Source organism: Paramormyrops kingsleyae, chromosome 21 (assembly GCF_048594095.1).
Source record: "Paramormyrops kingsleyae isolate MSU_618 chromosome 21, PKINGS_0.4, whole genome shotgun sequence".
NCBI classification, from domain to species: domain Eukaryota; kingdom Metazoa; phylum Chordata; class Actinopteri; order Osteoglossiformes; family Mormyridae; genus Paramormyrops; species Paramormyrops kingsleyae.
This window is the reverse complement of record NC_132817.1, coordinates 18,638,986-18,664,234: the sequence shown is the minus strand read 5'-3', so window position 1 is coordinate 18,664,234 and position 25,249 is coordinate 18,638,986. Positions and strand designations below refer to the sequence as shown.

The following is a 25,249-nucleotide window of genomic DNA, read 5'->3' as shown; positions in this document are numbered from 1 at the left end:
ATATAATTCAGCACAACGCTAGTTACAAAATTACCTCTAATCCAATGTCCTCAGTCGAAGATTATGTTGCTGCCACAGCATATAACCACCGTCAGTGATTTTAAAGGAATACCAAATATTTACCCATATGATGCTTTCAGGACACCTGAGTCACATTGTATTTTGCGATACACTCATATAAATTACACATTCGTTAGTTTTATCAGTGTAAGTACAATTATGCATTAACCACCAATTTAAAGTGACCCCAAAAATTCCATTCGCTGCGTTGTTTGTTTCCCACCGGTCTCATTTACTGACCGGACTGCATATCCCCGGAAATAGTCATAACCATATCCGGTAATCAGGAATAAATGTTTATGCAGCGCATGCTTGGTCAACCCCGAGGGAAGTGTTTGGGTTTTATTTTGGATACGTTCATTTGGAATATCAGTGCTTGGTGAACAATATGTCTGCGCAGTTGAACGCTTTACACAGCGATTCTTACATCGACGTAAGTCAGTATAGAGATCAGCATTTTAAGGTGAGTGTGTTTTCTTAATGTCTTCGGAATACTGAATACAAGATCTGATTTCGGGGTAACGTGCATGTCAGTGTATATGTTTAGTGCTTCATGAAACAGATTAAGCGACGGCGGCAATTTTATCTGCTTCTTTTACTTGCCAGGGGAATCGCTACGAGCAGGAGAAACTGTTGAAGCAAAGCAGCACGTTGTACGTGGGAAATTTGTCCTTTTACACAACAGAAGAGCAGGTGTACGAGTTGTTCGCCAAAAGTGGTGATGTGAAAAGGATCATTATTGGTCTGGATAAAGTGAAGAAAACGGCATGTGGATTCTGCTTCGTTGAGTATCCTGAATGTGATCGCGCATAAATTATTGGTCAAAGCGAAGTATCGTACGTCTTTAAATGTGTTTTCACTCTTGGTTGTGAATTGTATGCAGTTTGGTTGAAAAAGACTCGATTCCCAAAACATTGTCCTTAGGGCCTTCGAGTTTTACGCTGATTTACTATCATATTAACGCGGTTCTGGAATGATCGCCGTTTCAATGTGCCCGACATGCCTTAACCCTGCGGAAAGATACTACACCAGGGTGGACGCGGAGAATGCCATGAGGTTCCTTAATGGCACCAGATTGGATGACAGGATCATCCGGACAGACTGGGACGCGGGTTTCAAAGAAGGGAGGCAGTATGGACGGGGCAAGTCAGGAGGGCAGGTAAGTTGACCTCGTTTGCAGGATGTCAGCCTTTATGCATCGTGACGCTGACAGGTCGTTGTTCTTCAGTTGATCAGTAATCACAAACTAAGAGCAGTAGCTGTTAGACTCTGGAGATAAATCGCATTAAGTTAATAAACCCATTCAGTCAAGTGTGCCGAAAACGAACAACTGCCTTTCTCCTTCAGGTCAGAGACGAATACAGGCAAGATTATGACCCTGCTCGGGGTGGATACGGGAAACTTACTCAGCTTCAAAGAGCACCAGAAGGAAGACACAAATTTTAATCTGGTTTACTTTCAGTTAGACTTATTTCCGTACCGTTTTGGCATCGCTTGCCTTTTTATCTGTATATCTGGTACCGAACTGTGGTCCAGTAGCCTGTTTTTTTTATCATTATTGTGATGTTGGACAGTAGGCCCATTGATCTTGAAGGCAGCTTTTCTCCAAACATTATTTACGAATTTGATATTTCCATTGATTGTGTTGCAACATTGTGCACCCCACCCCCACACCAAATAAACATTTTTAGTATTTTCCCAAAATCTTCTCTTTATTTAAAAAATTCATGTGGATCTAGGGTTTGTACCTGATCGTGATTCATGGGTCCAGGTTCAGGAGTCTGACCCAGCATTAGAACTGTGGCTGGCAGTCTGCTTTAATGATGGTGATACTTTATCGATCCCCATGGGGACGTTCCTTTCGCCTACCCCATCTTGCTCTCCATGACATACATGTAGGTGAAAGTAAGCTTTGAGGGGCAGCCACCTGCAGTGGTGTCCATGGATCTGGGGGTTAAGGGCCTCGCTCAAGGGCCCACAGATATGAGCCAGATATCCCACTTATGGCTAGATAAGGGTCGTCGTGGGCCTGTCATCCATGTGGTGTTCACAGTGAAATGCAGTAGCATAAAACTGTTGTTATACAGGTGTGTGATGAGAACAACTGGAAATACGCTGTTGGGAGGCAAATCGTTCTTATCTTGGGTCTTAGTAACGCCACAGCTCATTTAAAAACTGATCATAAAATATATAGATGTAGAATCTGTAGTGTGATTTTTGTCACCAAGTGAATTATTTAGAATTGGATAATCTGTGGTCGTTGTTGACACCACAGCATACAGTGGACAAATGTGTACTCTGCATTTAACACATATGTGACATAGCAGGGGGCAGCTAATTTGGCACGCGGGGAGCAGTGCTTGGGGGCGGTACCGTGCTCAGGGTACCTCAGTGGTGCCTCGCTGGTCGGGGATTCGAACCAGTATTTCGATTACAAGTGCGCTTCCCTTAAACATTAAGACACTACTGCCCACAGCCTATGGGACTGGCCCACCTGATTCCCCCCCCCCCCCCCCGCTATGATTTCTGCCCCCCACTATTGTTCAGCACTATTGCAGTCAAGTAATGCCAAGGGAGTCTGACTTGAGGACACTTTATTGTAATACAGCTAACGTTTGAAATGCTTGTACAAACTGATCACACACTGCAAACTGTTTTATTAGCTAACAGATGGAATGAAATGGTCAGTCACCTTAAATGGATGTTTGCCTTTTTCATACAGGGTGGGTGGGGTTACTTGGTCACTGCCTCCTTAACTGGGAAATAGGTTAATGAAGCCTAACAGACAGCACATTACAACTCCACCAACTCTGGGCTTCAGTGCAACACGCTGCATTGATTAAATATTTATGGCATCTTTTACCAGCCTTCATTCCTAAGGATCGGTCCTTCCAACGTGTTGCCTCACAGACCAAGCATGCTGGGATCATGGTGTTTGGTATAAGCTTGTGGAGAGATTCACTTTAGACACCAGGAAGTCTGTTAAGCCACAGTGGTATGCACTTAGGCAGACTGTGGAAGGGAAAACTGCAAAAGTCACATCTGAGGGTGCAACATTGCACTTTGTGTAATGCTTCACAAGGCAGGCAAGCATCTGACCTGAAACGGTTTAAGACGAGCTCAAGTAAAATATAAATTTAAATACAGATGTACTTAAAAATAGCTAGGAAAGGCTTATACATCAGCACAGTGGTCCATTTCTGAACTATCTTCTGGGGCGGTATATATTAACCGCTCACAGGATTTTTTTCAGTGTAAATTAATAAAATCTATGCCTTCCATGTCTAACACAGTTAATTTTGCCCACATTTAAGAAGTAGAACTTTCAAGTTTTTAATAAAGTAAGTAATGACCGTACTGTTAGCGATCTCCTACTTACCAGCGCGTAACTCCTGCCTAAACTCATGGAGACTCATCGCTGGGTGAGAACCGGCTGTGGATGTTTGAATGGAGTCAGAGGGGAGGCGACAGCGCTGATGCTGCTACACGGTTTGCTCTTGGGAAATCAGCACGACGGCTCCTAATGGCACCAATCTGACGACGTCGGCTGTCGCCATCAGGGATGTGATCATTGTAACGAGCAGCTGGCAGCAGGTTCTAACTTTCCCGTCAGCAGATTGGGGGGGGGGGGGCGCAGTGGTTAGCACTGGGCCTTGCACCTAAAGGACCAGCGTTCAAATCCCTGCCAAGGTCCTGTGTGGAGTTTGCATGTTCTCCCTGTGTCAGTGTGGGGTTTCCTCAAGGTATGCCAGTTCGTCAACCACCCCCCCATGTATGAGTGCAAAAAATATAAAATAAAAAAATAATAATAATGAAAAAAATTGTGGCAACCCTGCTTTCATCCCATGGACTCTGGACCCCCCCCCCCACAACAAATGATTTCAGGAGATAGATGGGTGGCTGTAGGCATCACTATACTCTCAGTCAATAAGTTTGCATTCACAGAGCTCCTTGTAGATCCGCTTGCGGATTCTGGGCATGTCTGCCTGCGAGAACTGCAGTGGCCTATCCAGGGCCAGACGCTTGCAGTACTGGGGGGGGAACAGAGCAAGTAAAGTGACATAAAATGAAAGTAGTTAGTGTCATTGTACTAACTAACTAGATGGAAAGTAGTTAATTAGTGTCATTGTAGATACATTGGATAGCACCAGGATCTTCACAGACCAACAACCCAACTCCAACCACTGGCCAGACACAGTCCTGCTTAGCTTCACACAGACTACCCATTCCAAACTACAGGCACCACAGTTACTGACAACTTAGAACACTGATCACTGAGAATATGAGCTGGAGCCTAAAGAAAGCAAATACATCAGTTACCGACAGGGGACAATAGGAGGGGGGTGGCTGGATAGCACAGAGATCAGCACTGCTGCCTCACAACCCAGGGACCCAGGTTCAAATCCCCCATAACTCCCTGTGTGTGGAGCCTGCACAGTCAGGTAGTCTGCACACTGCATGTGGACTCCCAGGCACCCTCGCCGCACACAGGGCCCCCCCCCCCCCCCCCCCCCAGTAGCCTAAGAAAACAGATGGCCACTACTTTTTCCAAAAGATACCAGCCAACACTTAATGAGACTTTACAGTAAAGCACCAGGATCATCACAGACCAACAACCCAACTGGGCTCCCATCCAACCACTGGCCAGACACAGTCCTGCTTAGCTTCACACAGACTACCCAGTCCAAACTGCAGGCACCACAGTTACTGACAACTTAGAACACTGATCACTGAGAATATGAGCTGGAGCCTAAAGAAAGCAAATACATCAGTTACCGACAGGGGACAATAGGAGTGGGGTGGCCGGATAGCACAGAGATCAGCACTGCTGCCTCACAACCCAGGGACCCAGGTTCAAATCCCCCATAGCTCCCTGTGTGTGGAGCCTGCACAGTCAGGTAGTCTGCACACTGCATGTGGACTCCCAGGCACCCTCACCGCACACAGGGCCCCCCCCCCAGTAGCCTAAGAAAACAGATGGCCACTACTTTTTCCAAAAGATACCAGCCAACACTTAATGAGACTTTACAGTAAAGCACCCGGATCATCACAGACCAACAACCCAACTGGGCTCCCATCCAACCACTGGCCAGACACAGTCCTGCTTAGCTTCACACAGACTACCCAGTCCAAACTGCAGGCACCACAGTTACTGACAACTTAGAACACTGATCACTGAGAATATGAGCTGGAGCCTAAAGAAAGCAAATACATCAGTTACCGACAGGGGACAATAGGAGGGGGGTGGCCGGATAGCACAGAGATCAGCACTGCTGCCTCACAACCCAGGGACCCAGGTTCAAATCCCCCATAGCTCCCTGTGTGTGGAGCCTGCACAGTCAGGTAGTCTGCACACTGCATGTGGACTCCCAGGCACCCTCACCGCACACAGGGCCCCCCCCCCAGTAGCCTAAGAAAACAGATGGCCACTACTTTTTCCAAAAGATACCAGCCAACACTTAATGAGACTTTACAGTAAAGCACCAGGATCATCACAGACCAACAACCCAACTGGGCTCCCATCCAACCACTGGCCAGACACAGTCCTGCTTAGCTTCACACAGACTACCCAGTCCAAACTACAGGCACCACAGTTACTGACAACTTAGAACACTGATCACTGAGAATATGAGCTGGAGCCTAAAGAAAGCAAATACATCAGTTACCGACAGGGGACAATAAGAGGGGGGTGGCTGGATAGCACAGAGATCAGCACTGCTGCCTCACAACCCAGGGACCCAGGTTCAAATCCCCCATAACTCCCTGTGTGTGGAGCCTGCACAGTCAGGTAGTCTGCACACTGCATGTGGACTCCCAGGCACCCTCACCGCACACAGGGCCCCCCCCCAGTAGCCTAAGAAAACAGATGGCTGCTACTTTTTCCAAAAGATACCAGCCAACACTTAATGAGACTTTACAGTAAAGCACCAGGATCATCACAGACCAACAACCCAACTGGGCTCCCATCCAACCACTGGCCAGACACAGTCCTGTTTAGCTTCACACAAACTACCCAGTCCAAACTGCAGGCACCACAGTTACTGACAACTTAGAACACTGATCACTGAGAATATGAGCTGGAGCCTAAAGAAAGCAAATACATCAGTTACCGACAGGGGACAATAGGAGGGGGGTGGCCGGATAGCACAGAGATCAGCACTGCTGCCTCACAACCCAGGGACCCAGGTTCAAATCCCCCATAGCTCCCTGTGTGTGGAGCCTGCACAGTCAGGTAGTCTGCAGTAGCCTGAGAAAACAGATGGCCACTACTTTTTCCAAAAGATACCAACCAACCCTTAATGAGACTTTACAGTAAAGCACCAGGATCATCACAGACCAACAACACAACTGGGCTCCCATCCAACCACTGGCCAGACACAGTCCTGCTTAGCTTCACACAGACTACCCAGTCCAAACTGCAGGCACCACAGTTACTGACAACTTAGAACACTGATCACTGAGAATATGAGCTGGAGCCTAAAGAAAGCGAATACATCAGTTACCGACAGGGGACAATAGGAGGGGGGTGGCCGGATAGTCTGTGTGTGGAGCCTGCACAGTCAGGTAGTCTGCACACTGCATGTGGACTCCCAGGCACCCTCGCCGCACACAGGGCCCCCCCCCCCAGTAGCCTAAGAAAACAGATGGCCACTACTTTTTCCAAAAGATACCAGCCAACACTTAATGAGACTTTACAGTAAAGCACCAGGATCATCACAGACCAACAACCCAACTGGGCTCCCATCCAACCACTGGCCAGACACAGTCCTGCTTAGCTTCACACAAACTACCCAGTCCAAACTGCAGGCACCACAGTTACTGACAACTTAGAACACTGATCACTGAGAATATGAGCTGGAGCCTAAAGAAAGCAAATACATCAGTTACCGACAGGGGACAATAGGAGGGGGGTGGCTGGATAGCACAGAGATCAGCACTGCTGCCTCACAACCCAGGGACCCAGGTTCAAATCTCCCATAGCTCCCTGTGTGTGGAGCCTGCACAGTCAGGTAGTCTGCACACTGCATGTGGACTCCCAGGCACCCTCACCACACACAGGGCCCCCCCCCCCACCCAGTAGCCTAAGAAAACAGATGGCCACTACTTTTTCCAAAAGATACCAGCCAACACTTAATGAGACTTTACAGTAAAGCACCAGGATCATCACAGACCAACAACACAACTGGGCTCCCATCCAACCACTGGCCAGACACAGTCCTGCTTAGCTTCACACAGACTACCCAGTCCAAACTGCAGGCACCACAGTTACTGACAACTTAGAACACTGATCACTGAGAATATGAGCTGGAGCCTAAAGAAAGCAAATACATCAGTTACCGACAGGGGACAATAGGATGGGGGTGGCCGGATAGCACAGAGATCAGCACTGCTGCCTCACAACCCAGGGACCCAGGTTCAAATCCCCCATAGCTCCCTGTGTGTGGAGCCTGCACAGTCAGGTAGTCTGCACACTGCATGTGGACTCCCAGGCACCCTCACCGCACACAGGGCCCCCCCCCCCCCCCAGTAGCCTAAGAAAACAGATGGCCACTACTTTTTCCAAAAGATACCAGCCAACACTTAATGAGACTTTACAGTAAAGCACCAGGATCATCACAGACCAACAACCCAACTAACCACTGGCCAGACACAGTCCTGCTTAGCTTCACACAGACTACCCAGTCCAAACTACAGGCACCACAGTTACTGACAACTTAGAACACTGATCACTGAGAATATGAGCTGGAGCCTAAAGAAAGCAAATACATCAGTTACCGACAGGGGACAATAGGAGGGGGGTGGCCGGATAGCACAGAGATCAGCACTGCTGCCTCACAACCCAGGGACCCAGGTTCAAATCCCCCATAGCTCCCTGTGTGTGGAGCCTGCACAGTCAGGTAGTCTGCACACTGCATGTGGACTCCCAGGCACCCTCGCCGCACACAGGGCCCCCCCCCAAGTAGCCTGAGAAAACAGATGGCCACTACTTTTTCCAAAAGATACCAACCAACCCTTAATGAGACTTTACAGTAAAGCACCAGGATCATCACAGACCAACAACACAACTGGGCTCCCATCCAACCACTGGCCAGACACAGTCCTGCTTAGCTTCACACAGACTACCCAGTCCAAACTGCAGGCACCACAGTTACTGACAACTTAGAACACTGATCACTGAGAATATGAGCTGGAGCCTAAAGAAAGCGAATACATCAGTTACCGACAGGGGACAATAGGAGGGGGGTGGCCGGATAGTCTGTGTGTGGAGCCTGCACAGTCAGGTAGTCTGCACACTGCATGTGGACTCCCAGGCACCCTCGCCGCACACAGGGCCCCCCCCCCCCAGTAGCCTAAGAAAACAGATGGCCACTACTTTTTCCAAAAGATACCAGCCAACACTTAATGAGACTTTACAGTAAAGCACCAGGATCATCACAGACCAACAACCCAACTGGGCTCCCATCCAACCACTGGCCAGACACAGTCCTGCTTAGCTTCACACAAACTACCCAGTCCAAACTACAGGCACCACAGTTACTGACAACTTAGAACACTGATCACTGAGAATATGAGCTGGAGCCTAAAGAAAGCAAATACATCAGTTACCGACAGGGGACAATAGGAGGGGGGTGGCTGGATAGCACAGAGATCAGCACTGCTGCCTCACAACCCAGGGACCCAGGTTCAAATCTCCCATAGCTCCCTGTGTGTGGAGCCTGCACAGTCAGGTAGTCTGCACACTGCATGTGGACTCCCAGGCACCCTCACCACACACAGGGCCCCCCCCCCCCCCCAGTAGCCTAAGAAAACAGATGGCCACTACTTTTTCCAAAAGATACCAGCCAACACTTAATGAGACTTTACAGTAAAGCACCAGGATCATCACAGACCAACAACCCAACTGGGCTCCCATCCAACCACTGGCCAGACACAGTCCTGTTTAGCTTCACACAAACTACCCAGTCCAAACTGCAGGCACCACAGTTACTGACAACTTAGAACACTGATCACTGAGAATATGAGCTGGAGCCTAAAGAAAGCAAATACATCAGTTACCGACAGGGGACAATAGGAGGGGGGTGGCCGGATAGCACAGAGATCAGCACTGCTGCCTCACAACCCAGGGACCCAGGTTCAAATCCCCCATAGCTCCCTGTGTGTGGAGCCTGCACAGTCAGGTAGTCTGCACACTGCATGTGGACTCCCAGGCACCCTCGCCGCACACAGGGCCCCCCCCCCCCCCCCCCCCAGTAGCCTAAGAAAACAGATGGCTGCTACTTTTTCCAAAAGATACCAACCAACACTTAATGAGACTTTACAGTAAAGCACCAGGATCATCACAGACCAACAACCCAACTGGGCTCCCATCCAACCACTGGCCAGACACAGTCCTGCTTAGCTTCACACAGACTACCCATTCCAAACTACAGGCACCACAGTTACTGACAACTTAGAACACTGATCACTGAGAATATGAGCTGGAGCCTAAAGAAAGCAAATACATCAGTTACCGACAGGGGACAATAGGAGGGGGGTGGCTGGATAGCACAGAGATCAGCACTGCTGCCTCACAACCCAGGGACCCAGGTTCAAATCCCCCATAACTCCCTGTGTGTGGAGCCTGCACAGTCAGGTAGTCTGCACACTGCATGTGGACTCCCAGGCACCCTCACCGCACACAGGGCCCCCCCCCCCAGTAGCCTAAGAAAACAGATGGCTGCTACTTTTTCCAAAAGATACCAACCAACCCTTAATGAGACTTTACAGTAAAGCACCAGGATCATCACAGACCAACAACCCAACTGGGCTCCCATCCAACCACTGGCCAGACACAGTCCTGTTTAGCTTCACACAAACTACCCAGTCCAAACTGCAGGCACCACAGTTACTGACAACTTAGAACACTGATCACTGAGAATATGAGCTGGAGCCTAAAGAAAGCAAATACATCAGTTACCGACAGGGGACAATAGGAGGGGGGTGGCCGGATAGCACAGAGATCAGCACTGCTGCCTCACAACCCAGGGACCCAGGTTCAAATCCCCCATAGCTCCCTGTGTGTGGAGCCTGCACAGTCAGGTAGTCTGCACACTGCATGTGGACTCCCAGGCACCCTCGCCGCACACAGGGCCCCCCCCCCCCCCCCCCCCCAGTAGCCTAAGAAAACAGATGGCTGCTACTTTTTCCAAAAGATACCAACCAACACTTAATGAGACTTTACAGTAAAGCACCAGGATCATCACAGACCAACAACCCAACTGGGCTCCCATCCAACCACTGGCCAGACACAGTCCTGCTTAGCTTCACACAGACTACCCATTCCAAACTACAGGCACCACAGTTACTGACAACTTAGAACACTGATCACTGAGAATATGAGCTGGAGCCTAAAGAAAGCAAATACATCAGTTACCGACAGGGGACAATAGGAGGGGGGTGGCTGGATAGCACAGAGATCAGCACTGCTGCCTCACAACCCAGGGACCCAGGTTCAAATCCCCCATAACTCCCTGTGTGTGGAGCCTGCACAGTCAGGTAGTCTGCACACTGCATGTGGACTCCCAGGCACCCTCACCGCACACAGGGCCCCCCCCCCCAGTAGCCTAAGAAAACAGATGGCTGCTACTTTTTCCAAAAGATACCAACCAACCCTTAATGAGACTTTACAGTAAAGCACCAGGATCATCACAGACCAACAACCCAACTGGGCTCCCATCCAACCACTGGCCAGACACAGTCCTGCTTAGCTTCACACAGACTACCCAGTCCAAACTGCAGGCACCACAGTTACTGACAACTTAGAACACTGATCACTGAGAATATGAGCTGGAGCCTAAAGAAAGCAAATACATCAGTTACCTACAGGGGACAATAGGAGGGGGGTGGCCGGATAGCACAGAGATCAGCACTGCTGCCTCACAACCCAGGGACCCAGGTTCAAATCCCCCATAGCTCCCTGTGTGTGGAGCCTGCACAGTCAGGTAGTCTGCACACTGCATGTGTACTCCCAGACACCCTCACCGCACACAGGGCCCCCCCCCCAGTAGCCTAAGAAAACAGATGGCCGCTACTTTTTCCAAAAGATACCAACCAACCCTTAATGAGACCCTACAGTAAAGCACCAGGATCTTCACTGACCAACAACCCTACTGTGCTCCCATCCAACCACTGGCCAGACACAGTCCTGCTTAGCTTCACACAGGCTACCCAGTCCAAACTGCAGGTACCACAGTTGCTCACAGCTTAAAAGACTGATCACTAAGAATATGAGCTGGAGCCTAAAGAACGCAAATACATCAGTTACCTACAGGGGACAATAGGAGGGGGGTGGCCGGATAGCACAGTTGCCTCACAACCCAGGGACCCGGGTTCAAATCCCTCATAGCTCCCTGTGTGTGGAGCCTGCACAGTCAGGTAGTCTGCACACTGCATGTGGACTCCCAGACACCCTCGCCACACACAGGGCCCCCCCCCCAGTAGCCTAAGAAAACAGATGGCCGCTACTTTTTCCAAAAGATACCAACCAACCATTAATGAGACCCTACAGTAAAGCACCAGGATCTTCACTGACCAACAACCCAACTGGGCTCCCATCCAACCACTGGCCAGGCACAGTCCTGCTTAGCTTCACACAGACTACCCAGTCCAAACTACATGCACCACAGTTGCTCACAGTTTAAAAGACTGATCATTAAGAATATGAGCTGGAGCCTAAAGAAAGCAAATACATCAGTTGCCAACAGGGGACAATAGGAGGGGGGTGGCCGGATAGCACAGTGATCAGCACTGCTGCCTCACAACCCAGGGACCCAGGTTCAAATCCCTCATAGCTCCCTGTGTGTGGAGCCTGCACAGTCAGGTAGTCTGCACACTGCATGTGGACTCCCAGACGCACACAGGGCCCCCCCCCCAGTAGCCTAAGAAAACAGATGGCTGCTACTTTTTCCAAAAGATACCAACCAACCCTTAATGAGACCTTACAGTAAAGCACCAGGATCTTCACTGACCAACAACCCACCTGGGCTCCCATCCAACCACTGGCCAGACACAGTCCTGCTTAGCTTCACACAGGCTACCCAGTCCAAACTGCAAGTACCACAGTTGTTCACAGCTTAAAAGACTGATCACTAAGAATATGAGCTGGAGCCTAAAGAAAGCAAATACATCAGTTGCCAACAGGGGACAACAGAAGGGGGGTGGCCGGATAGCACAGTGATCAGCACTGCTGCCTCACAACCCAGGGACCCGGGTTCAAATCCCTCATAGCTCCCTGTGTGTGGAGCCTGCACAGTCAGGTAGTCTGCACACTGCATGTGGACTCCCAGACACCCTCGCCGCACACAGGCCCCCCCCCCCCCCCCCAGTAGCCTAAGAAAACAGATGGCCGCTACTTTTTCCAAAAGATACCAACCAACCCTTAATGAGACCTTACAGTAAAGCACCAGGATCTTCACTGACCAACAACCCAACTGGGCTCCCATCCAACCACTGGCCAGACACAGTCCTGCTTAGCTTCACACAGACTACCCAGTCCAAACTGCAGGCACCACAGTTACTGACAACTTAGAACACTGATCACTGAGAATATGAGCTGGAGCCTAAAGAAAGCAAATACATCAGTTACCGACAGGGGACAATAGGATGGGGGTGGCCGGATAGCACAGAGATCAGCACTGCTGCCTCACAACCCAGGGACCCAGGTTCAAATCCCCCATAGCTCCCTGTGTGTGGAGCCTGCACAGTCAGGTAGTCTGCACACTGCATGTGGACTCCCAGGCACCCTCACCGCACACAGGGCCCCCCCCCCCCCCCCCCAGTAGCCTAAGAAAACAGATGGCCACTACTTTTTCCAAAAGATACCAACCAACCCTTAATGAGACTTTACAGTAAAGCACCAGGATCATCACAGACCAACAATCCAACTGGGCTCCCATCCAACCACTGGCCAGACACAGTCCTGCTTAGCTTCACACAGACTACCCAGTCCAAACTGCAGGCACCACAGTTACTGACAACTTAGAACACTGATCACTGAGAATATGAGCTGGAGCCTAAAGAAAGCAAATACATCAGTTACCTACAGGGGACAATAGGAGGGGGGTGGCCGGATAGCACAGAGATCAGCACTGCTGCCTCACAACCCAGGGACCCAGGTTCAAATCCCCCATAGCTCCCTGTGTGTGGAGCCTGCACAGTCAGGTAGTCTGCACACTGCATGTGGACTCCCAGGCACCCTCGCCACACACAGGGGGCCCCCCCCCCCCCCAGTAGCCTAAGAAAACAGATGGCTGCTACTTTTTCCAAAAGATACCAACCAACACTTAATGAGACTTTACAGTAAAGCACCAGGATCATCACAGACCAACAATCCAACTGGGCTCCCATCCAACCACTGGCCAGACACAGTCCTGCTTAGCTTCACACAGACTACCCAGTCCAAACTGCAGGCACCACAGTTACTGACAACTTAGAACACTGATCACTGAGAATATGAGCTGGAGCCTAAAGAAAGCAAATACATCAGTTACCTACAGGGGACAATAGGAGGGGGGTGGCCAGATAGCACAGAGATCAGCACTGCTGCCTCACAACCCAGGGACCCAGGTTCAAATCCCCCATAGCTCCCTGTGTGTGGAGCCTGCACAGTCAGGTAGTCTGCACACTGCATGTGGACTCCCAGGCACCCTCGCCGCACACAGGGGGGCCCCCCCCCCCCCAGTAGCCTAAGAAAACAGATGGCTGCTACTTTTTCCAAAAGATACCAACCAACACTTAATGAGACTTTACAGTAAAGCACCAGGATCATTACAGACCAACAACCCAACTGGGCTCCCATCCAACCACTGGCCAGACACAGTCCTGCTTAGCTTCACACAGACTACCCAGTCCAAACTGCAGGCACCACAGTTACTGACAACTTAGAACACTGATCACTGAGAATATGAGCTGGAGCCTAAAGAAAGCAAATACATCAGTTACCGACAGGGGACAATAGGATGGGGGTGGCCGGATAGCACAGAGATCAGCACTGCTGCCTCACAACCCAGGGACCCAGGTTCAAATCCCCCATAGCTCCCTGTGTGTGGAGCCTGCACAGTCAGGTAGTCTGCACACTGCATGTGGACTCCCAGGCACCCTCACCGCACACAGGGCCCCCCCCCCCCCCCCCAGTAGCCTAAGAAAACAGATGGCCACTACTTTTTCCAAAAGATACCAACCAACCCTTAATGAGACTTTACAGTAAAGCACCAGGATCATCACAGACCAACAATCCAACTGGGCTCCCATCCAACCACTGGCCAGACACAGTCCTGCTTAGCTTCACACAGACTACCCAGTCCAAACTGCAGGCACCACAGTTACTGACAACTTAGAACACTGATCACTGAGAATATGAGCTGGAGCCTAAAGAAAGCAAATACATCAGTTACCTACAGGGGACAATAGGAGGGGGGTGGCCGGATAGCACAGAGATCAGCACTGCTGCCTCACAACCCAGGGACCCAGGTTCAAATCCCCCATAGCTCCCTGTGTGTGGAGCCTGCACAGTCAGGTAGTCTGCACACTGCATGTGGACTCCCAGGCACCCTCGCCGCACACAGGGGGCCCCCCCCCCCCCCAGTAGCCTAAGAAAACAGATGGCTGCTACTTTTTCCAAAAGATACCAACCAACACTTAATGAGACTTTACAGTAAAGCACCAGGATCATTACAGACCAACAACCCAACTGGGCTCCCATCCAACCACTGGCCAGACACAGTCCTGCTTAGCTTCACACAGACTACCCAGTCCAAACTGCAGGCACCACAGTTACTGACAACTTAGAACACTGATCACTGAGAATATGAGCTGGAGCCTAAAGAAAGCAAATACATCAGTTACCGACAGGGGACAATAGGATGGGGGTGGCCGGATAGCACAGAGATCAGCACTGCTGCCTCACAACCCAGGGACCCAGGTTCAAATCCCCCATAGCTCCCTGTGTGTGGAGCCTGCACAGTCAGGTAGTCTGCACACTGCATGTGGACTCCCAGGCACCCTCGCCGCACACAGGGCCCCCCCCCAGTAGCCTGAGAAAACAGATGGCCACTACTTTTTCCAAAAGATACCAACCAACCCTTAATGAGACTTTACAGTAAAGCACCAGGATCATCACAGACCAACAACACAACTGGGCTCCCATCCAACCACTGGCCAGACACAGTCCTACTTAGCTTCACACAGACTACCCAGTCCAAACTGCAGGCACCACAGTTACTGACAACTTAGAACACTGATCACTGAGAATATGAGCTGGAGCCTAAAGAAAGCGAATACATCAGTTACCGACAGGGGACAATAGGAGGGGGGTGGCCGGATAGTCTGTGTGTGGAGCCTGCACAGTCAGGTAGTCTGCACACTGCATGTGGACTCCCAGGCACCCTCGCCGCACACAGGGCCCCCCCCCCCAGTAGCCTAAGAAAACAGATGGCCACTACTTTTTCCAAAAGATACCAGCCAACACTTAATGAGACTTTACAGTAAAGCACCAGGATCATCACAGACCAACAACCCAACTGGGCTCCCATCCAACCACTGGCCAGACACAGTCCTGCTTAGCTTCACACAAACTACCCAGTCCAAACTGCAGGCACCACAGTTACTGACAACTTAGAACACTGATCACTGAGAATATGAGCTGGAGCCTAAAGAAAGCAAATACATCAGTTACCGACAGGGGACAATAGGAGGGGGGTGGCCGGATAGCACAGAGATCAGCACTGCTGCCTCACAACCCAGGGACCCAGGTTCAAATCCCCCATAGCTCCCTGTGTGTGGAGCCTGCACAGTCAGGTAGTCTGCACACTGCATGTGGAGTCCCAGGCACCCTCGCCGCACACAGGGCCCCCCCCCAGTAGCCTGAGAAAACAGATGGCCACTACTTTTTCCAAAAGATACCAACCAACCCTTAATGAGACTTTACAGTAAAGCACCAGGATCATCACAGACCAACAACACAACTGGGCTCCCATCCAACCACTGGCCAGACACAGTCCTGCTTAGCTTCACACAGACTACCCAGTCCAAACTGCAGGCACCACAGTTACTGACAACTTAGAACACTGATCACTGAGAATATGAGCTGGAGCCTAAAGAAAGCGAATACATCAGTTACCGACAGGGGACAATAGGAGGGGGGTGGCCGGATAGTCTGTGTGTGGAGCCTGCACAGTCAGGTAGTCTGCACACTGCATGTGGACTCCCAGGCACCCTCGCCGCACACAGGGCCCCCCCCCCCAGTAGCCTAAGAAAACAGATGGCCACTACTTTTTCCAAAAGATACCAGCCAACACTTAATGAGACTTTACAGTAAAGCACCAGGATCATCACAGACCAACAACCCAACTGGGCTCCCATCCAACCACTGGCCAGACACAGTCCTGCTTAGCTTCACACAAACTACCCAGTCCAAACTGCAGGCACCACAGTTACTGACAACTTAGAACACTGATCACTGAGAATATGAGCTGGAGCCTAAAGAAAGCAAATACATCAGTTACCGACAGGGGACAATAGGAGGGGGGTGGCCGGATAGCACAGAGATCAGCACTGCTGCCTCACAACCCAGGGACCCAGGTTCAAATCCCCCATAGCTCCCTGTGTGTGGAGCCTGCACAGTCAGGTAGTCTGCACACTGCATGTGGACTCCCAGGCACCCTCACCACACACAGGGCCCCCCCCCCCCCCCCCCCCCCCCCCCCCCAGTAGCCTAAGAAAACAGATGGCCACTACTTTTTCCAAAAGATACCAGCCAACACTTAATGAGACTTTACAGTAAAGCACCAGGATCATCACAGACCAACAACCCAACTGGGCTCCCATCCAACCACTGGCCAGACACAGTCCTGCTTAGCTTCACACAGACTACCCAGTCCAAACTACAGGCACCACAGTTACTGACAACTTAGAACACTGATCACTGAGAATATGAGCTGGAGCCTAAAGAAAGCAAATACATCAGTTACCTACAGGGGACAATAGGAGGGGGGTGGCCGGATAGCACAGAGATCAGCACTGCTGCCTCACAACCCAGGGACCCAGGTTCAAATCCCCCATAGCTCCCTGTGTGTGGAGCCTGCACAGTCAGGTAGTCTGCACACTGCATGTGGACTCCCAGGCACCCTCGCCGCACACAGGGGGCCCCCCCCCCCAGTAGCCTAAGAAAACAGATGGCTGCTACTTTTTCCAAAAGATACCAACCAACACTTAATGAGACTTTACAGTAAAGCACCAGGATCATTACAGACCAACAATCCAACTGGGCTCCCATCCAACCACTGGCCAGACACAGTCCTGCTTAGCTTCACACAAACTACCCAGTCCAAACTGCAGGCACCACAGTTACTGACAACTTAGAACACTGATCACTGAGAATATGAGCTGGAGCCTAAAGAAAGCAAATACATCAGTTACCGACAGGGGACAATAGGAGGGGGGTGGCCGGATAGCACAGAGATCAGCACTGCTGCCTCACAACCCAGGGACCCAGGTTCAAATCCCCCATAGCTCCCTGTGTGTGGAGCCTGCACAGTCAGGTAGTCTGCACACTGCATGTGGACTCCCAGGCACCCTCACCGCACACAGGGCCCCCCCCCAGTAGCCTGAGAAAACAGATGGCCACTACTTTTTCCAAAAGATACCAACCAACCCTTAATGAGACTTTACAGTAAAGCACCAGGATCATCACAGACCAACAACACAACTGGGCTCCCATCCAACCACTGGCCAGACACAGTCCTGCTTAGCTTCACACAGACTACCCAGTCCAAACTGCAGGCACCACAGTTACTGACAACTTAGAACACTGATCACTGAGAATATGAGCTGGAGCCTAAAGAAAGCGAATACATCAGTTACCGACAGGGGACAATAGGAGGGGGGTGGCCGGATAGTCTGTGTGTGGAGCCTGCACAGTCAGGTAGTCTGCACACTGCATGTGGACTCCCAGGCACCCTCGCCGCACACAGGGCCCCCCCCCCCCCAGTAGCCTAAGAAAACAGATGGCCGCTACTTTTTCCAAAAGATACCAGCCAACACTTAATGAGACTTTACAGTAAAGCACCAGGATCATCACAGACCAACAACCCAACTGGGCTCCCATCCAACCACTGGCCAGACACAGTCCTGCTTAGCTTCACACAAACTACCCAGTCCAAACTGCAGGCACCACAGTTACTGACAACTTAGAACACTGATCACTGAGAATATGAGCTGGAGCCTAAAGAAAGCAAATACATCAGTTACCGACAGGGGACAATAGGAGGGGGGTGGCCGGATAGCACAGAGATCAGCACTGCTGCCTCACAACCCAGGGACCCAGGTTCAAATCCCCCATAGCTCCCTGTGTGTGGAGCCTGCACAGTCAGGTAGTCTGCACACTGCATGTGGACTCCCAGGCACCCTCACCACACACAGGGCCCCCCCCCCCCCAGTAGCCTAAGAAAACAGATGGCCACTACTTTTTCCAAAAGATACCAGCCAACACTTAATGAGACTTTACAGTAAAGCACCAGGATCATCACAGACCAACAACCCAACTGGGCTCCCATCCAACCACTGGCCAGACACAGTCCTGCTTAGCTTCACACAGACTACCCAGTCCAAACTACAGGCACCACAGTTACTGACAACTTAGAACACTGATCACTGAGAATATGAGCTGGAGCCTAAAGAAAGCAAATACATCAGTTACCTACAGGGGACAATAGGAGGGGGGTGGCCGGATAGCACAGAGATCAGCACTGCTGCCTCACAACCCAGGGACCCAGGTTCAAATCCCCCATAGCTCCCTGTGTGTGGAGCCTGCACAGTCAGGTAGTCTGCACACTGCATGTGGACTCCCAGGCACCCTCGCCGCACACAGGGGGCCCCCCCCCCCAGTAGCCTAAGAAAACAGATGGCTGCTACTTTTTCCAAAAGATACCAACCAACACTTAATGAGACTTTACAGTAAAGCACCAGGATCATTACAGACCAACAATCCAACTGGGCTCCCATCCAACCACTGGCCAGACACAGTCCTGCTTAGCTTCACACAGACTACCCAGTCCAAACTGCAGGCACCACAGTTACTGACAACTTAGAACACTGATCACTGAGAATATGAGCTGGAGCCTAAAGAAAGCAAATACATCAGTTACCGACAGGGGACAATAGGAGGGGGGTGGCTGGATAGCACAGAGATCAGCACTGCTGCCTCACAAACCAGGGACCCAGGTTCAAATCCCCCATAGCTCCCTGTGTGTGGAGCCTGCACAGTCAGGTAGTCTGCACACTGCATGTGGACTCCCAGGCACCCTCACCGCACACAGGGCCCCCCCCCCCCCCCCCCCCCCAGTAGCCTAAGAAAACAGATGGCCGCTACTTTTTCCAAAAGATACCAGCCAACACTTAATGAGACTTTACAGTAAAGCACCAGGATCATCACAGACCAACAACCCAACTGGGCTCCCATCCAACCACTGGCCAGACACAGTCCTGCTTAGCTTCACACAGACTACCCAGTCCAAACTACAGGTACCAGTTACTGACAACTTAAAACACTGATCACTACAATGACACTAATTAACTACTTTAACTATCTACTTTAAAAACTAATTAATTTAAACTGCGACATGGCACCTTGATCAGGATACTTCAGTGGTACCTTGTCAGCCAGGGACTAGAACTAGCAACCTTTCGGTCACAAGCTCACTTCCCTAACCATTAGACCACCACTGCCCCCGCGCAAGTGAGGATGGGATGAGGAAATGAAACCGAATGGACAGTGAAGAGACGATCCTTACCTCTAGAACGAAAACGCCACAGTCATTGTCATTCTTCTGTTGTGGAATCCGCTGTGAGAAAGATTAATGAGAGAGAGAAGCCTGGATGGTTTATGCACTTTTACCATGGTACATGGAGACACTAACCTGTACTTACACAGGGCCTTGTAGCTGCAGCTAATGTGTACAATTCCAGCTCCACATAAAGCTGTTCTTGGAGAAGCTTGTATGGTCTTTAATGCAAAAAGCTACATTTAGAACTGGCTGAGGTCACTCCCGCCCCCTTGTGTTGGGAGGGAATACTGCGCCTTGAGTGTCTCACCTTGTTCACCACCGTCTTCCAGCCCCTCTGGAAGGCTGTGCATTGCTTCTCTCTCGCTTCAGTAACTATGTATCTCAGGATGTTCTACAAAGAGACGGAGAAGCGGCATGTTTGGCCGGATCGGCTGGCAGGGGGGGGGGGGGTTCACGTGGGCCGCCAGGCTCCCGACGGAAAACAGACCATAAACCCAGACCGCCGGGACATTCCAGCATCTGCACGTTACCTCAATCACGTGCTTGAAGGTGATGCCTTGGGAGTCATAGAAACGGATGTTCTGTTCAGCCACTTCCACGGCGATCAGACTCCAGTGGATCTCCAGGTGGATGGGGACCAGAAGGAGGCACTTTGAAAAGAGATCCACCTGCAGACGCGCAGCCAATCAGATGCTTCATTCATGCAGAGCCAATCAGACGCTTCATTCATGCAGTTACTTACCCCTCTCATACCCTCTGTGCAATTTGGGAAGCATAAGGCTTTATAATGACACTAGCAGAGGGTGGGACTACTGTGTCGGCGATGTCAGACTCCCTATTGGGTAAATTGGACAGTGATTGACAGTAATTCCTCCCACTGAGAGTTAGAGTCTCACTTCCCTTACCTTTTTAGTCCAGCGTTTCACTCCTTCGTATCCTTTGGTTATCAGCTGTTTGTGAAAGAAGCTGTTGAAAAAATGAACCTGTGAAAAAGAATGTGAGCTCTGCTTATTTACGATGACGACGCCAGACATCCCTGCCGAGCAAAACGCTGCGTAGTGCAATTCTGTTCATGGCCATCACTGACCATTCTTTCTACAAAACACTGCATTTGTGACCAATTTCACTCAGCAAAAAAAAACAAAAAAACATGCATTTTTAAATTCGATGTCTAAATTATCAATGTCATAAAATAAGAACTACTGCTTACGTTGTCATGGAAACAGCACATAAATATGGCCTAGTGAGAAAGTGCATTTGAATTACTTTGCATGATTATCACCATCCCAGCATAATTAGCTCTGCTTCCCATAAAGATGACGGCCTTCCTCTGTGGACACTGGGACATCTGTTTATTGAGCATGTGCATTAAACCTCAGATCAGTCTTAGGGGGAACACAAGCTATATTTAATGACTTTAAATGTCCCATAATGATTGATTATTGGACTCTACTGAATTATTACCCCTCTCATACCTCCTGTGCAATTTGTGAAGCATAAGGCTTTATAATGGTAATACAGTGAATTTATAAAAACATCACAAAAAATACACTGTTGGCCAGTGCATCACCAAAGTACAGCGATACAAGCCTACCTTGTGTGGGGCAGCCTCCATAATCAATTCTCCATACATATTGATTACCTAATGGAACAAAGCACACACAGGGTTAGTTCCCGGGCATGTGAACAAAACCACGTCCACCAAAATTTTGGCCAATGGCTGCTTTTATGGGTCACAGGGGAGGCGGTGCTAACACTGAGAGAAGCAGCCAATCGAAACGCAGAGATCGCACCTGGTCGTTGACCCAGTTCTGGTTGTCCAGCGTAGACAGGTCCTCCAGGGTCAGTGTGTGCCTGTTGTGGGCCACTTTGAAGAAGTGCATGGGGGCGGCGGCCAAGCCGGCCTGGTATCGGGCCACCTCACTGTAGATGAAAGACTTCCTGAGAGGAGAGAAGCGGCCGGCGTGAGGACCGTGACAGGAACAGGCGGTTCACGGAAGAATCACAGGGCGAACCTCAGCTGATCCCACCATGAACGACTAGCTGAGACTGACGTGTTAGCCACAGGCTACATTATAACTCCGCAACCAATCAACTGCAATCATGCATAATTATATGACAAATAGGTGGATACCAAAAAAACCATGATGCTAACAGTCAAGTGCCATCACATTTGGGCAGCGTGTGGCTCGGCATCTAGGCCTCCGTACCTGTTATTGTTCTTAGGGATGCACCGATACTGCTCTCATATACTCATACTCGGACTCATAATGATTCTCAGATACCAAGAACTGATATCGCTCAACTGCAATATTACGTTAAAACTCAAACCCAGGACATTTTTGCTGCCCTACCAGATTTTGGCATCTAGCGAGAGATTTGTCAACCGTATTGGTCTGATTTGCCAGGATGAGTATTGGTCTGGTTAGACCATGTTAGGTCATTCTTTGTATTTTTGATGGTATTAATACTGCCTTAAGTACTTGTATTGGTACTCCGTATCGGCAAGTACACAAATGTAAGTACTCCTACTCGGTCTGAAAAACAAATGGTAACTGCAATAATTTATTTTCCTATTATTTTAGGTTGTACTGAATGAAATATCCCAAGCATGCAGGATGAAAACATTAACCCACAGTCTACCCCACTGATAAGTGTCAGGACAGGACCTAACTTACTTGTCAGTGAGATCAGCATTCAGCTTCTTGTTGAGGTGCTGGAGAACATCGCTTTTACTTAATGGAATGAAGCTTCCATATTTCTCATAGAAGGTTTCCAGGAATTCTTGGGGGGAGAGGAGCAGGGGGCAAATATCACATATTATTTCACACAAACACACACCACATGAACATATCAGTGTCTGCTGGTCCATACCATGGATGAGCTCAGTGATTCCTTCCCTGCCAGTCTGAGGGCTCAGCAGCTGGTCGTTTGCTCCCACGTTTCCCGTCTCGGGCACCATGTCACCGGTGCTCTTGCAGTACCGGTGGTCTCTCAGTGGATTTGTACAGCAGCCGGAGCAGGATGGAGGCTCCGCCCCTGTGTGGGCGTCACCCTCAGGGCCCTCAGTCTCACTGGCCATTAGCTCCGCCCCTATGTCACACCTTTCCCTGCCTTTATCTCCATCTCCTGCTCTGCTCGCTCCAGGGAGGCCCGGAGAGTCTCCCCGGTCCCAGAGGCCTTTCCCGAGGCTGGGGAATCTGGAGGCTTCCCCCGCGACCCGGCTAACCTGCACCAGTCCCTCCTCTGGCCAGCTGCATCCTGCCGGCCCCTTGCCATTTCGCCACTGCCAGCCATTCACCTCCCCTAAGGATGCGGCGATTTCCGTCCTCGGGGGGGACGGGCGGCTGATCACTGATCCCCTTCGGCTCCTGCCCCCATGTATAGGAACCCTGTAAGGACGCCTGCAGTACAGCAGGCGTCTCCTGGAGCGAGCCAGCTTGTAGAGATTAAACCTGGACAAGGTCCTGTATCGCACCAGCAAGTAAGGCGCCTTCTGCTGCTGGCTGACTGGCAGTTTCGCTCGCTTCCTTAGGGACTGCCTGACAGCGTGACTCGGTGGCCTCTGAACTCCCCCTGCCACTATGGGAGAGGCATCTGCCGGCAGTCTGGCAGCTTTTACCATAGTGAGGCTGGCCTGGGACGGAGCAGGCTGCACAGACCCATCGGAGCAGTCATCAGTGTCCAGGTGAGGGTCAGTAGGTCTGGGCAGATTGGCTCCTGAAGCAAAACTGATTCGTGACTCATCTTCTCCACTTTCTGTGCTTACACTGGCTGCCACAACCCGAGAGAGCCTTTGAGAATCAGACCCGGCGTCCTCACTGTCCGACCTGACATCCGATTTCTCCAGTAAGGGTCTGGGCCTTTTCCTCTTGACTGTGGGAGTCCGGCTGCCCTGCCTCCTTCTCTCGGGTGGCATGAATGTCCTCAGGAGCCACCAGCGCTTCTGCAGTGATATGGGGAGGTGGCCCCTCAGCCTGGCGCGGTGAAGCGTGCCCAGAATCCTGGGCCTCACATTCACAGATCGGAGAAGTTTCTGGTTCCGGAGTCTATTCAACATTATGATCCAGAGAAAGTGCTACAAGAAAGGGAGAAGATACTCACGCAAATATTCGGCAAATATAAACTATATTGCGGGAGTTACACTTCCCGTTTCCCTTATTAAATACACCTAATATAAATAAAGTTTGCGAGTGTGTCCAAGTTGTCTCTCATTAGTTTTGCCTAAATGTTATCTTCGTAGATAATGATCTGATATGAGGATTCTTAAGTGCGGAGATTAAATCTATCGACAGTGAGTAGGTATTTTAAATTTATATTTTATGGAAATATACTCACATGTGGCGATCGAATGCAAAATTAAGAGATTCTGCAAATGAAAATGTAAGACAAACGACCCCTGTACCCTATTATAGCAGATGCATGCTTCTTTTCTAAATGCAATTAAAGAAAAGGAGCAAGGTAAAAAGTGCAATACGTCAATTTTGCCCGTTCGATACATCTCGGTATAACAGTAACCCTGAGAGCCGGATGATCAACATTTCAATCTAAACGATTAGTTTCTACCCGTTTCTCATTTTCCTAAAGGTGCAGCTAGCTAACCGGAAAACATGAAAAATGCATGGAATTTCCGAATGCAAAACACTGACACGCCCTATTACAGTGCAGCAAATGAATAAATATACGTTACCATGAGACTGTCATAATTGAAAGGAAAAGTTCCATCACTATACTTAATAGGCTTTCGCCGAGACACGCTCCAGCTGACGACATGTATGCACCCACTTCGCTCGTCGTAAGCCCCGTCGCTCTCGAATGACGTTGCATGAATAGATCGATCAAGTAGCCAATCGCGACAAGGGCCTTGGGAAAGTGTCCCCGCCTACTGGTGAAAGAACGCAAGAGCGCTTTTATGTCACTTACAGAAACTTATAGAAAAAGAACATGAAAAAATAGTACCTAAAAACTGACTTTTTCTTAATAAACACAAAACTAAACTAGGCGATATAATATTGTCTGAGATTATTACTGTTTTGTATAATTCAGTCGTTTCTTAGTTAATTTTATTCCTTAGTGCTTTCTTTGATACTGTAGTTCTTAACAGCAGGATTTATGAAGATTAACAATACTGTGGTAATAATGCATGATATGCAGGTGATAGTAAAATACTAAATTTTATATATATAATATATATATATATATATATATACACACACACATACATACATACATACATACATACACACACGCACTACAATTCTAAATATGTCCTTTAAAATGACAACATGTACAATTTAGTTAATCAATCATTACTTATTTGTAGTCACATAACTGAAGGTATTATGGAAGTTGTATTCAGCACACTTATA

At 49.8% G+C, this 25,249-nt stretch overlaps 2 protein-coding genes across 2 annotated transcripts; one reads left to right on the top strand and one right to left on the bottom strand.

Annotated features, from left to right (window-relative positions):
• Positions 1 to 326: 326 nt before the first annotated feature.
• ncbp2 (nuclear cap binding protein subunit 2) lies at positions 327 to 1,764 on the top strand. Its single transcript, XM_023840876.2, has 4 exons — positions 327 to 523; positions 667 to 848; positions 1,081 to 1,219; positions 1,408 to 1,764. Exons 1-4 carry the CDS (start codon positions 449 to 451, stop codon positions 1,504 to 1,506), a joined length of 495 nt encoding a protein of 164 aa, XP_023696644.1. The 5' UTR covers positions 327 to 448; the 3' UTR covers positions 1,507 to 1,764.
• An 873-nt stretch (positions 1,765 to 2,637) lies between these two features.
• On the bottom strand, positions 2,638 to 24,680 carry LOC111840626 (uncharacterized). Its single transcript, XM_072704337.1, has 10 exons — positions 24,571 to 24,680; positions 22,755 to 23,958; positions 22,559 to 22,664; positions 21,674 to 21,821; positions 21,475 to 21,522; positions 20,786 to 20,863; positions 20,411 to 20,548; positions 20,188 to 20,271; positions 19,887 to 19,937; positions 2,638 to 4,091 (listed from the first exon to the last, which is right to left on the bottom strand). Exons 1-10 carry the CDS (start codon positions 24,571 to 24,573, stop codon positions 3,981 to 3,983), a joined length of 1,971 nt encoding a protein of 656 aa, XP_072560438.1. The 5' UTR covers positions 24,574 to 24,680; the 3' UTR covers positions 2,638 to 3,980.
• Positions 24,681 to 25,249: the final 569 nt, after the last annotated feature.

Coding starts and splice junctions, on each gene's coding strand:
- LOC111840626 (XM_072704337.1), bottom strand. Junction 22,665..22,754: donor AATCACTGAGCTCATCCATG/GTATGGACCAGC, acceptor TCTCCCCCCAAG/AATTCCTGGAAACCTTCTAT. Junction 21,523..21,673: donor AGAACTGGGTCAACGACCAG/GTGCGATCTCTG, acceptor TTGTTCCATTAG/GTAATCAATATGTATGGAGA.
- ncbp2 (XM_023840876.2), top strand. CDS start 449: ATGTCTGCGCAGTTGAACGCTTTACACAGCGATTCTTACATCGACGTA. Junction 849..1,080: donor TGTGGATTCTGCTTCGTTGA/GTATCCTGAATG, acceptor CCCTGCGGAAAG/ATACTACACCAGGGTGGACG. Junction 1,220..1,407: donor GGGGCAAGTCAGGAGGGCAG/GTAAGTTGACCT, acceptor TTTCTCCTTCAG/GTCAGAGACGAATACAGGCA.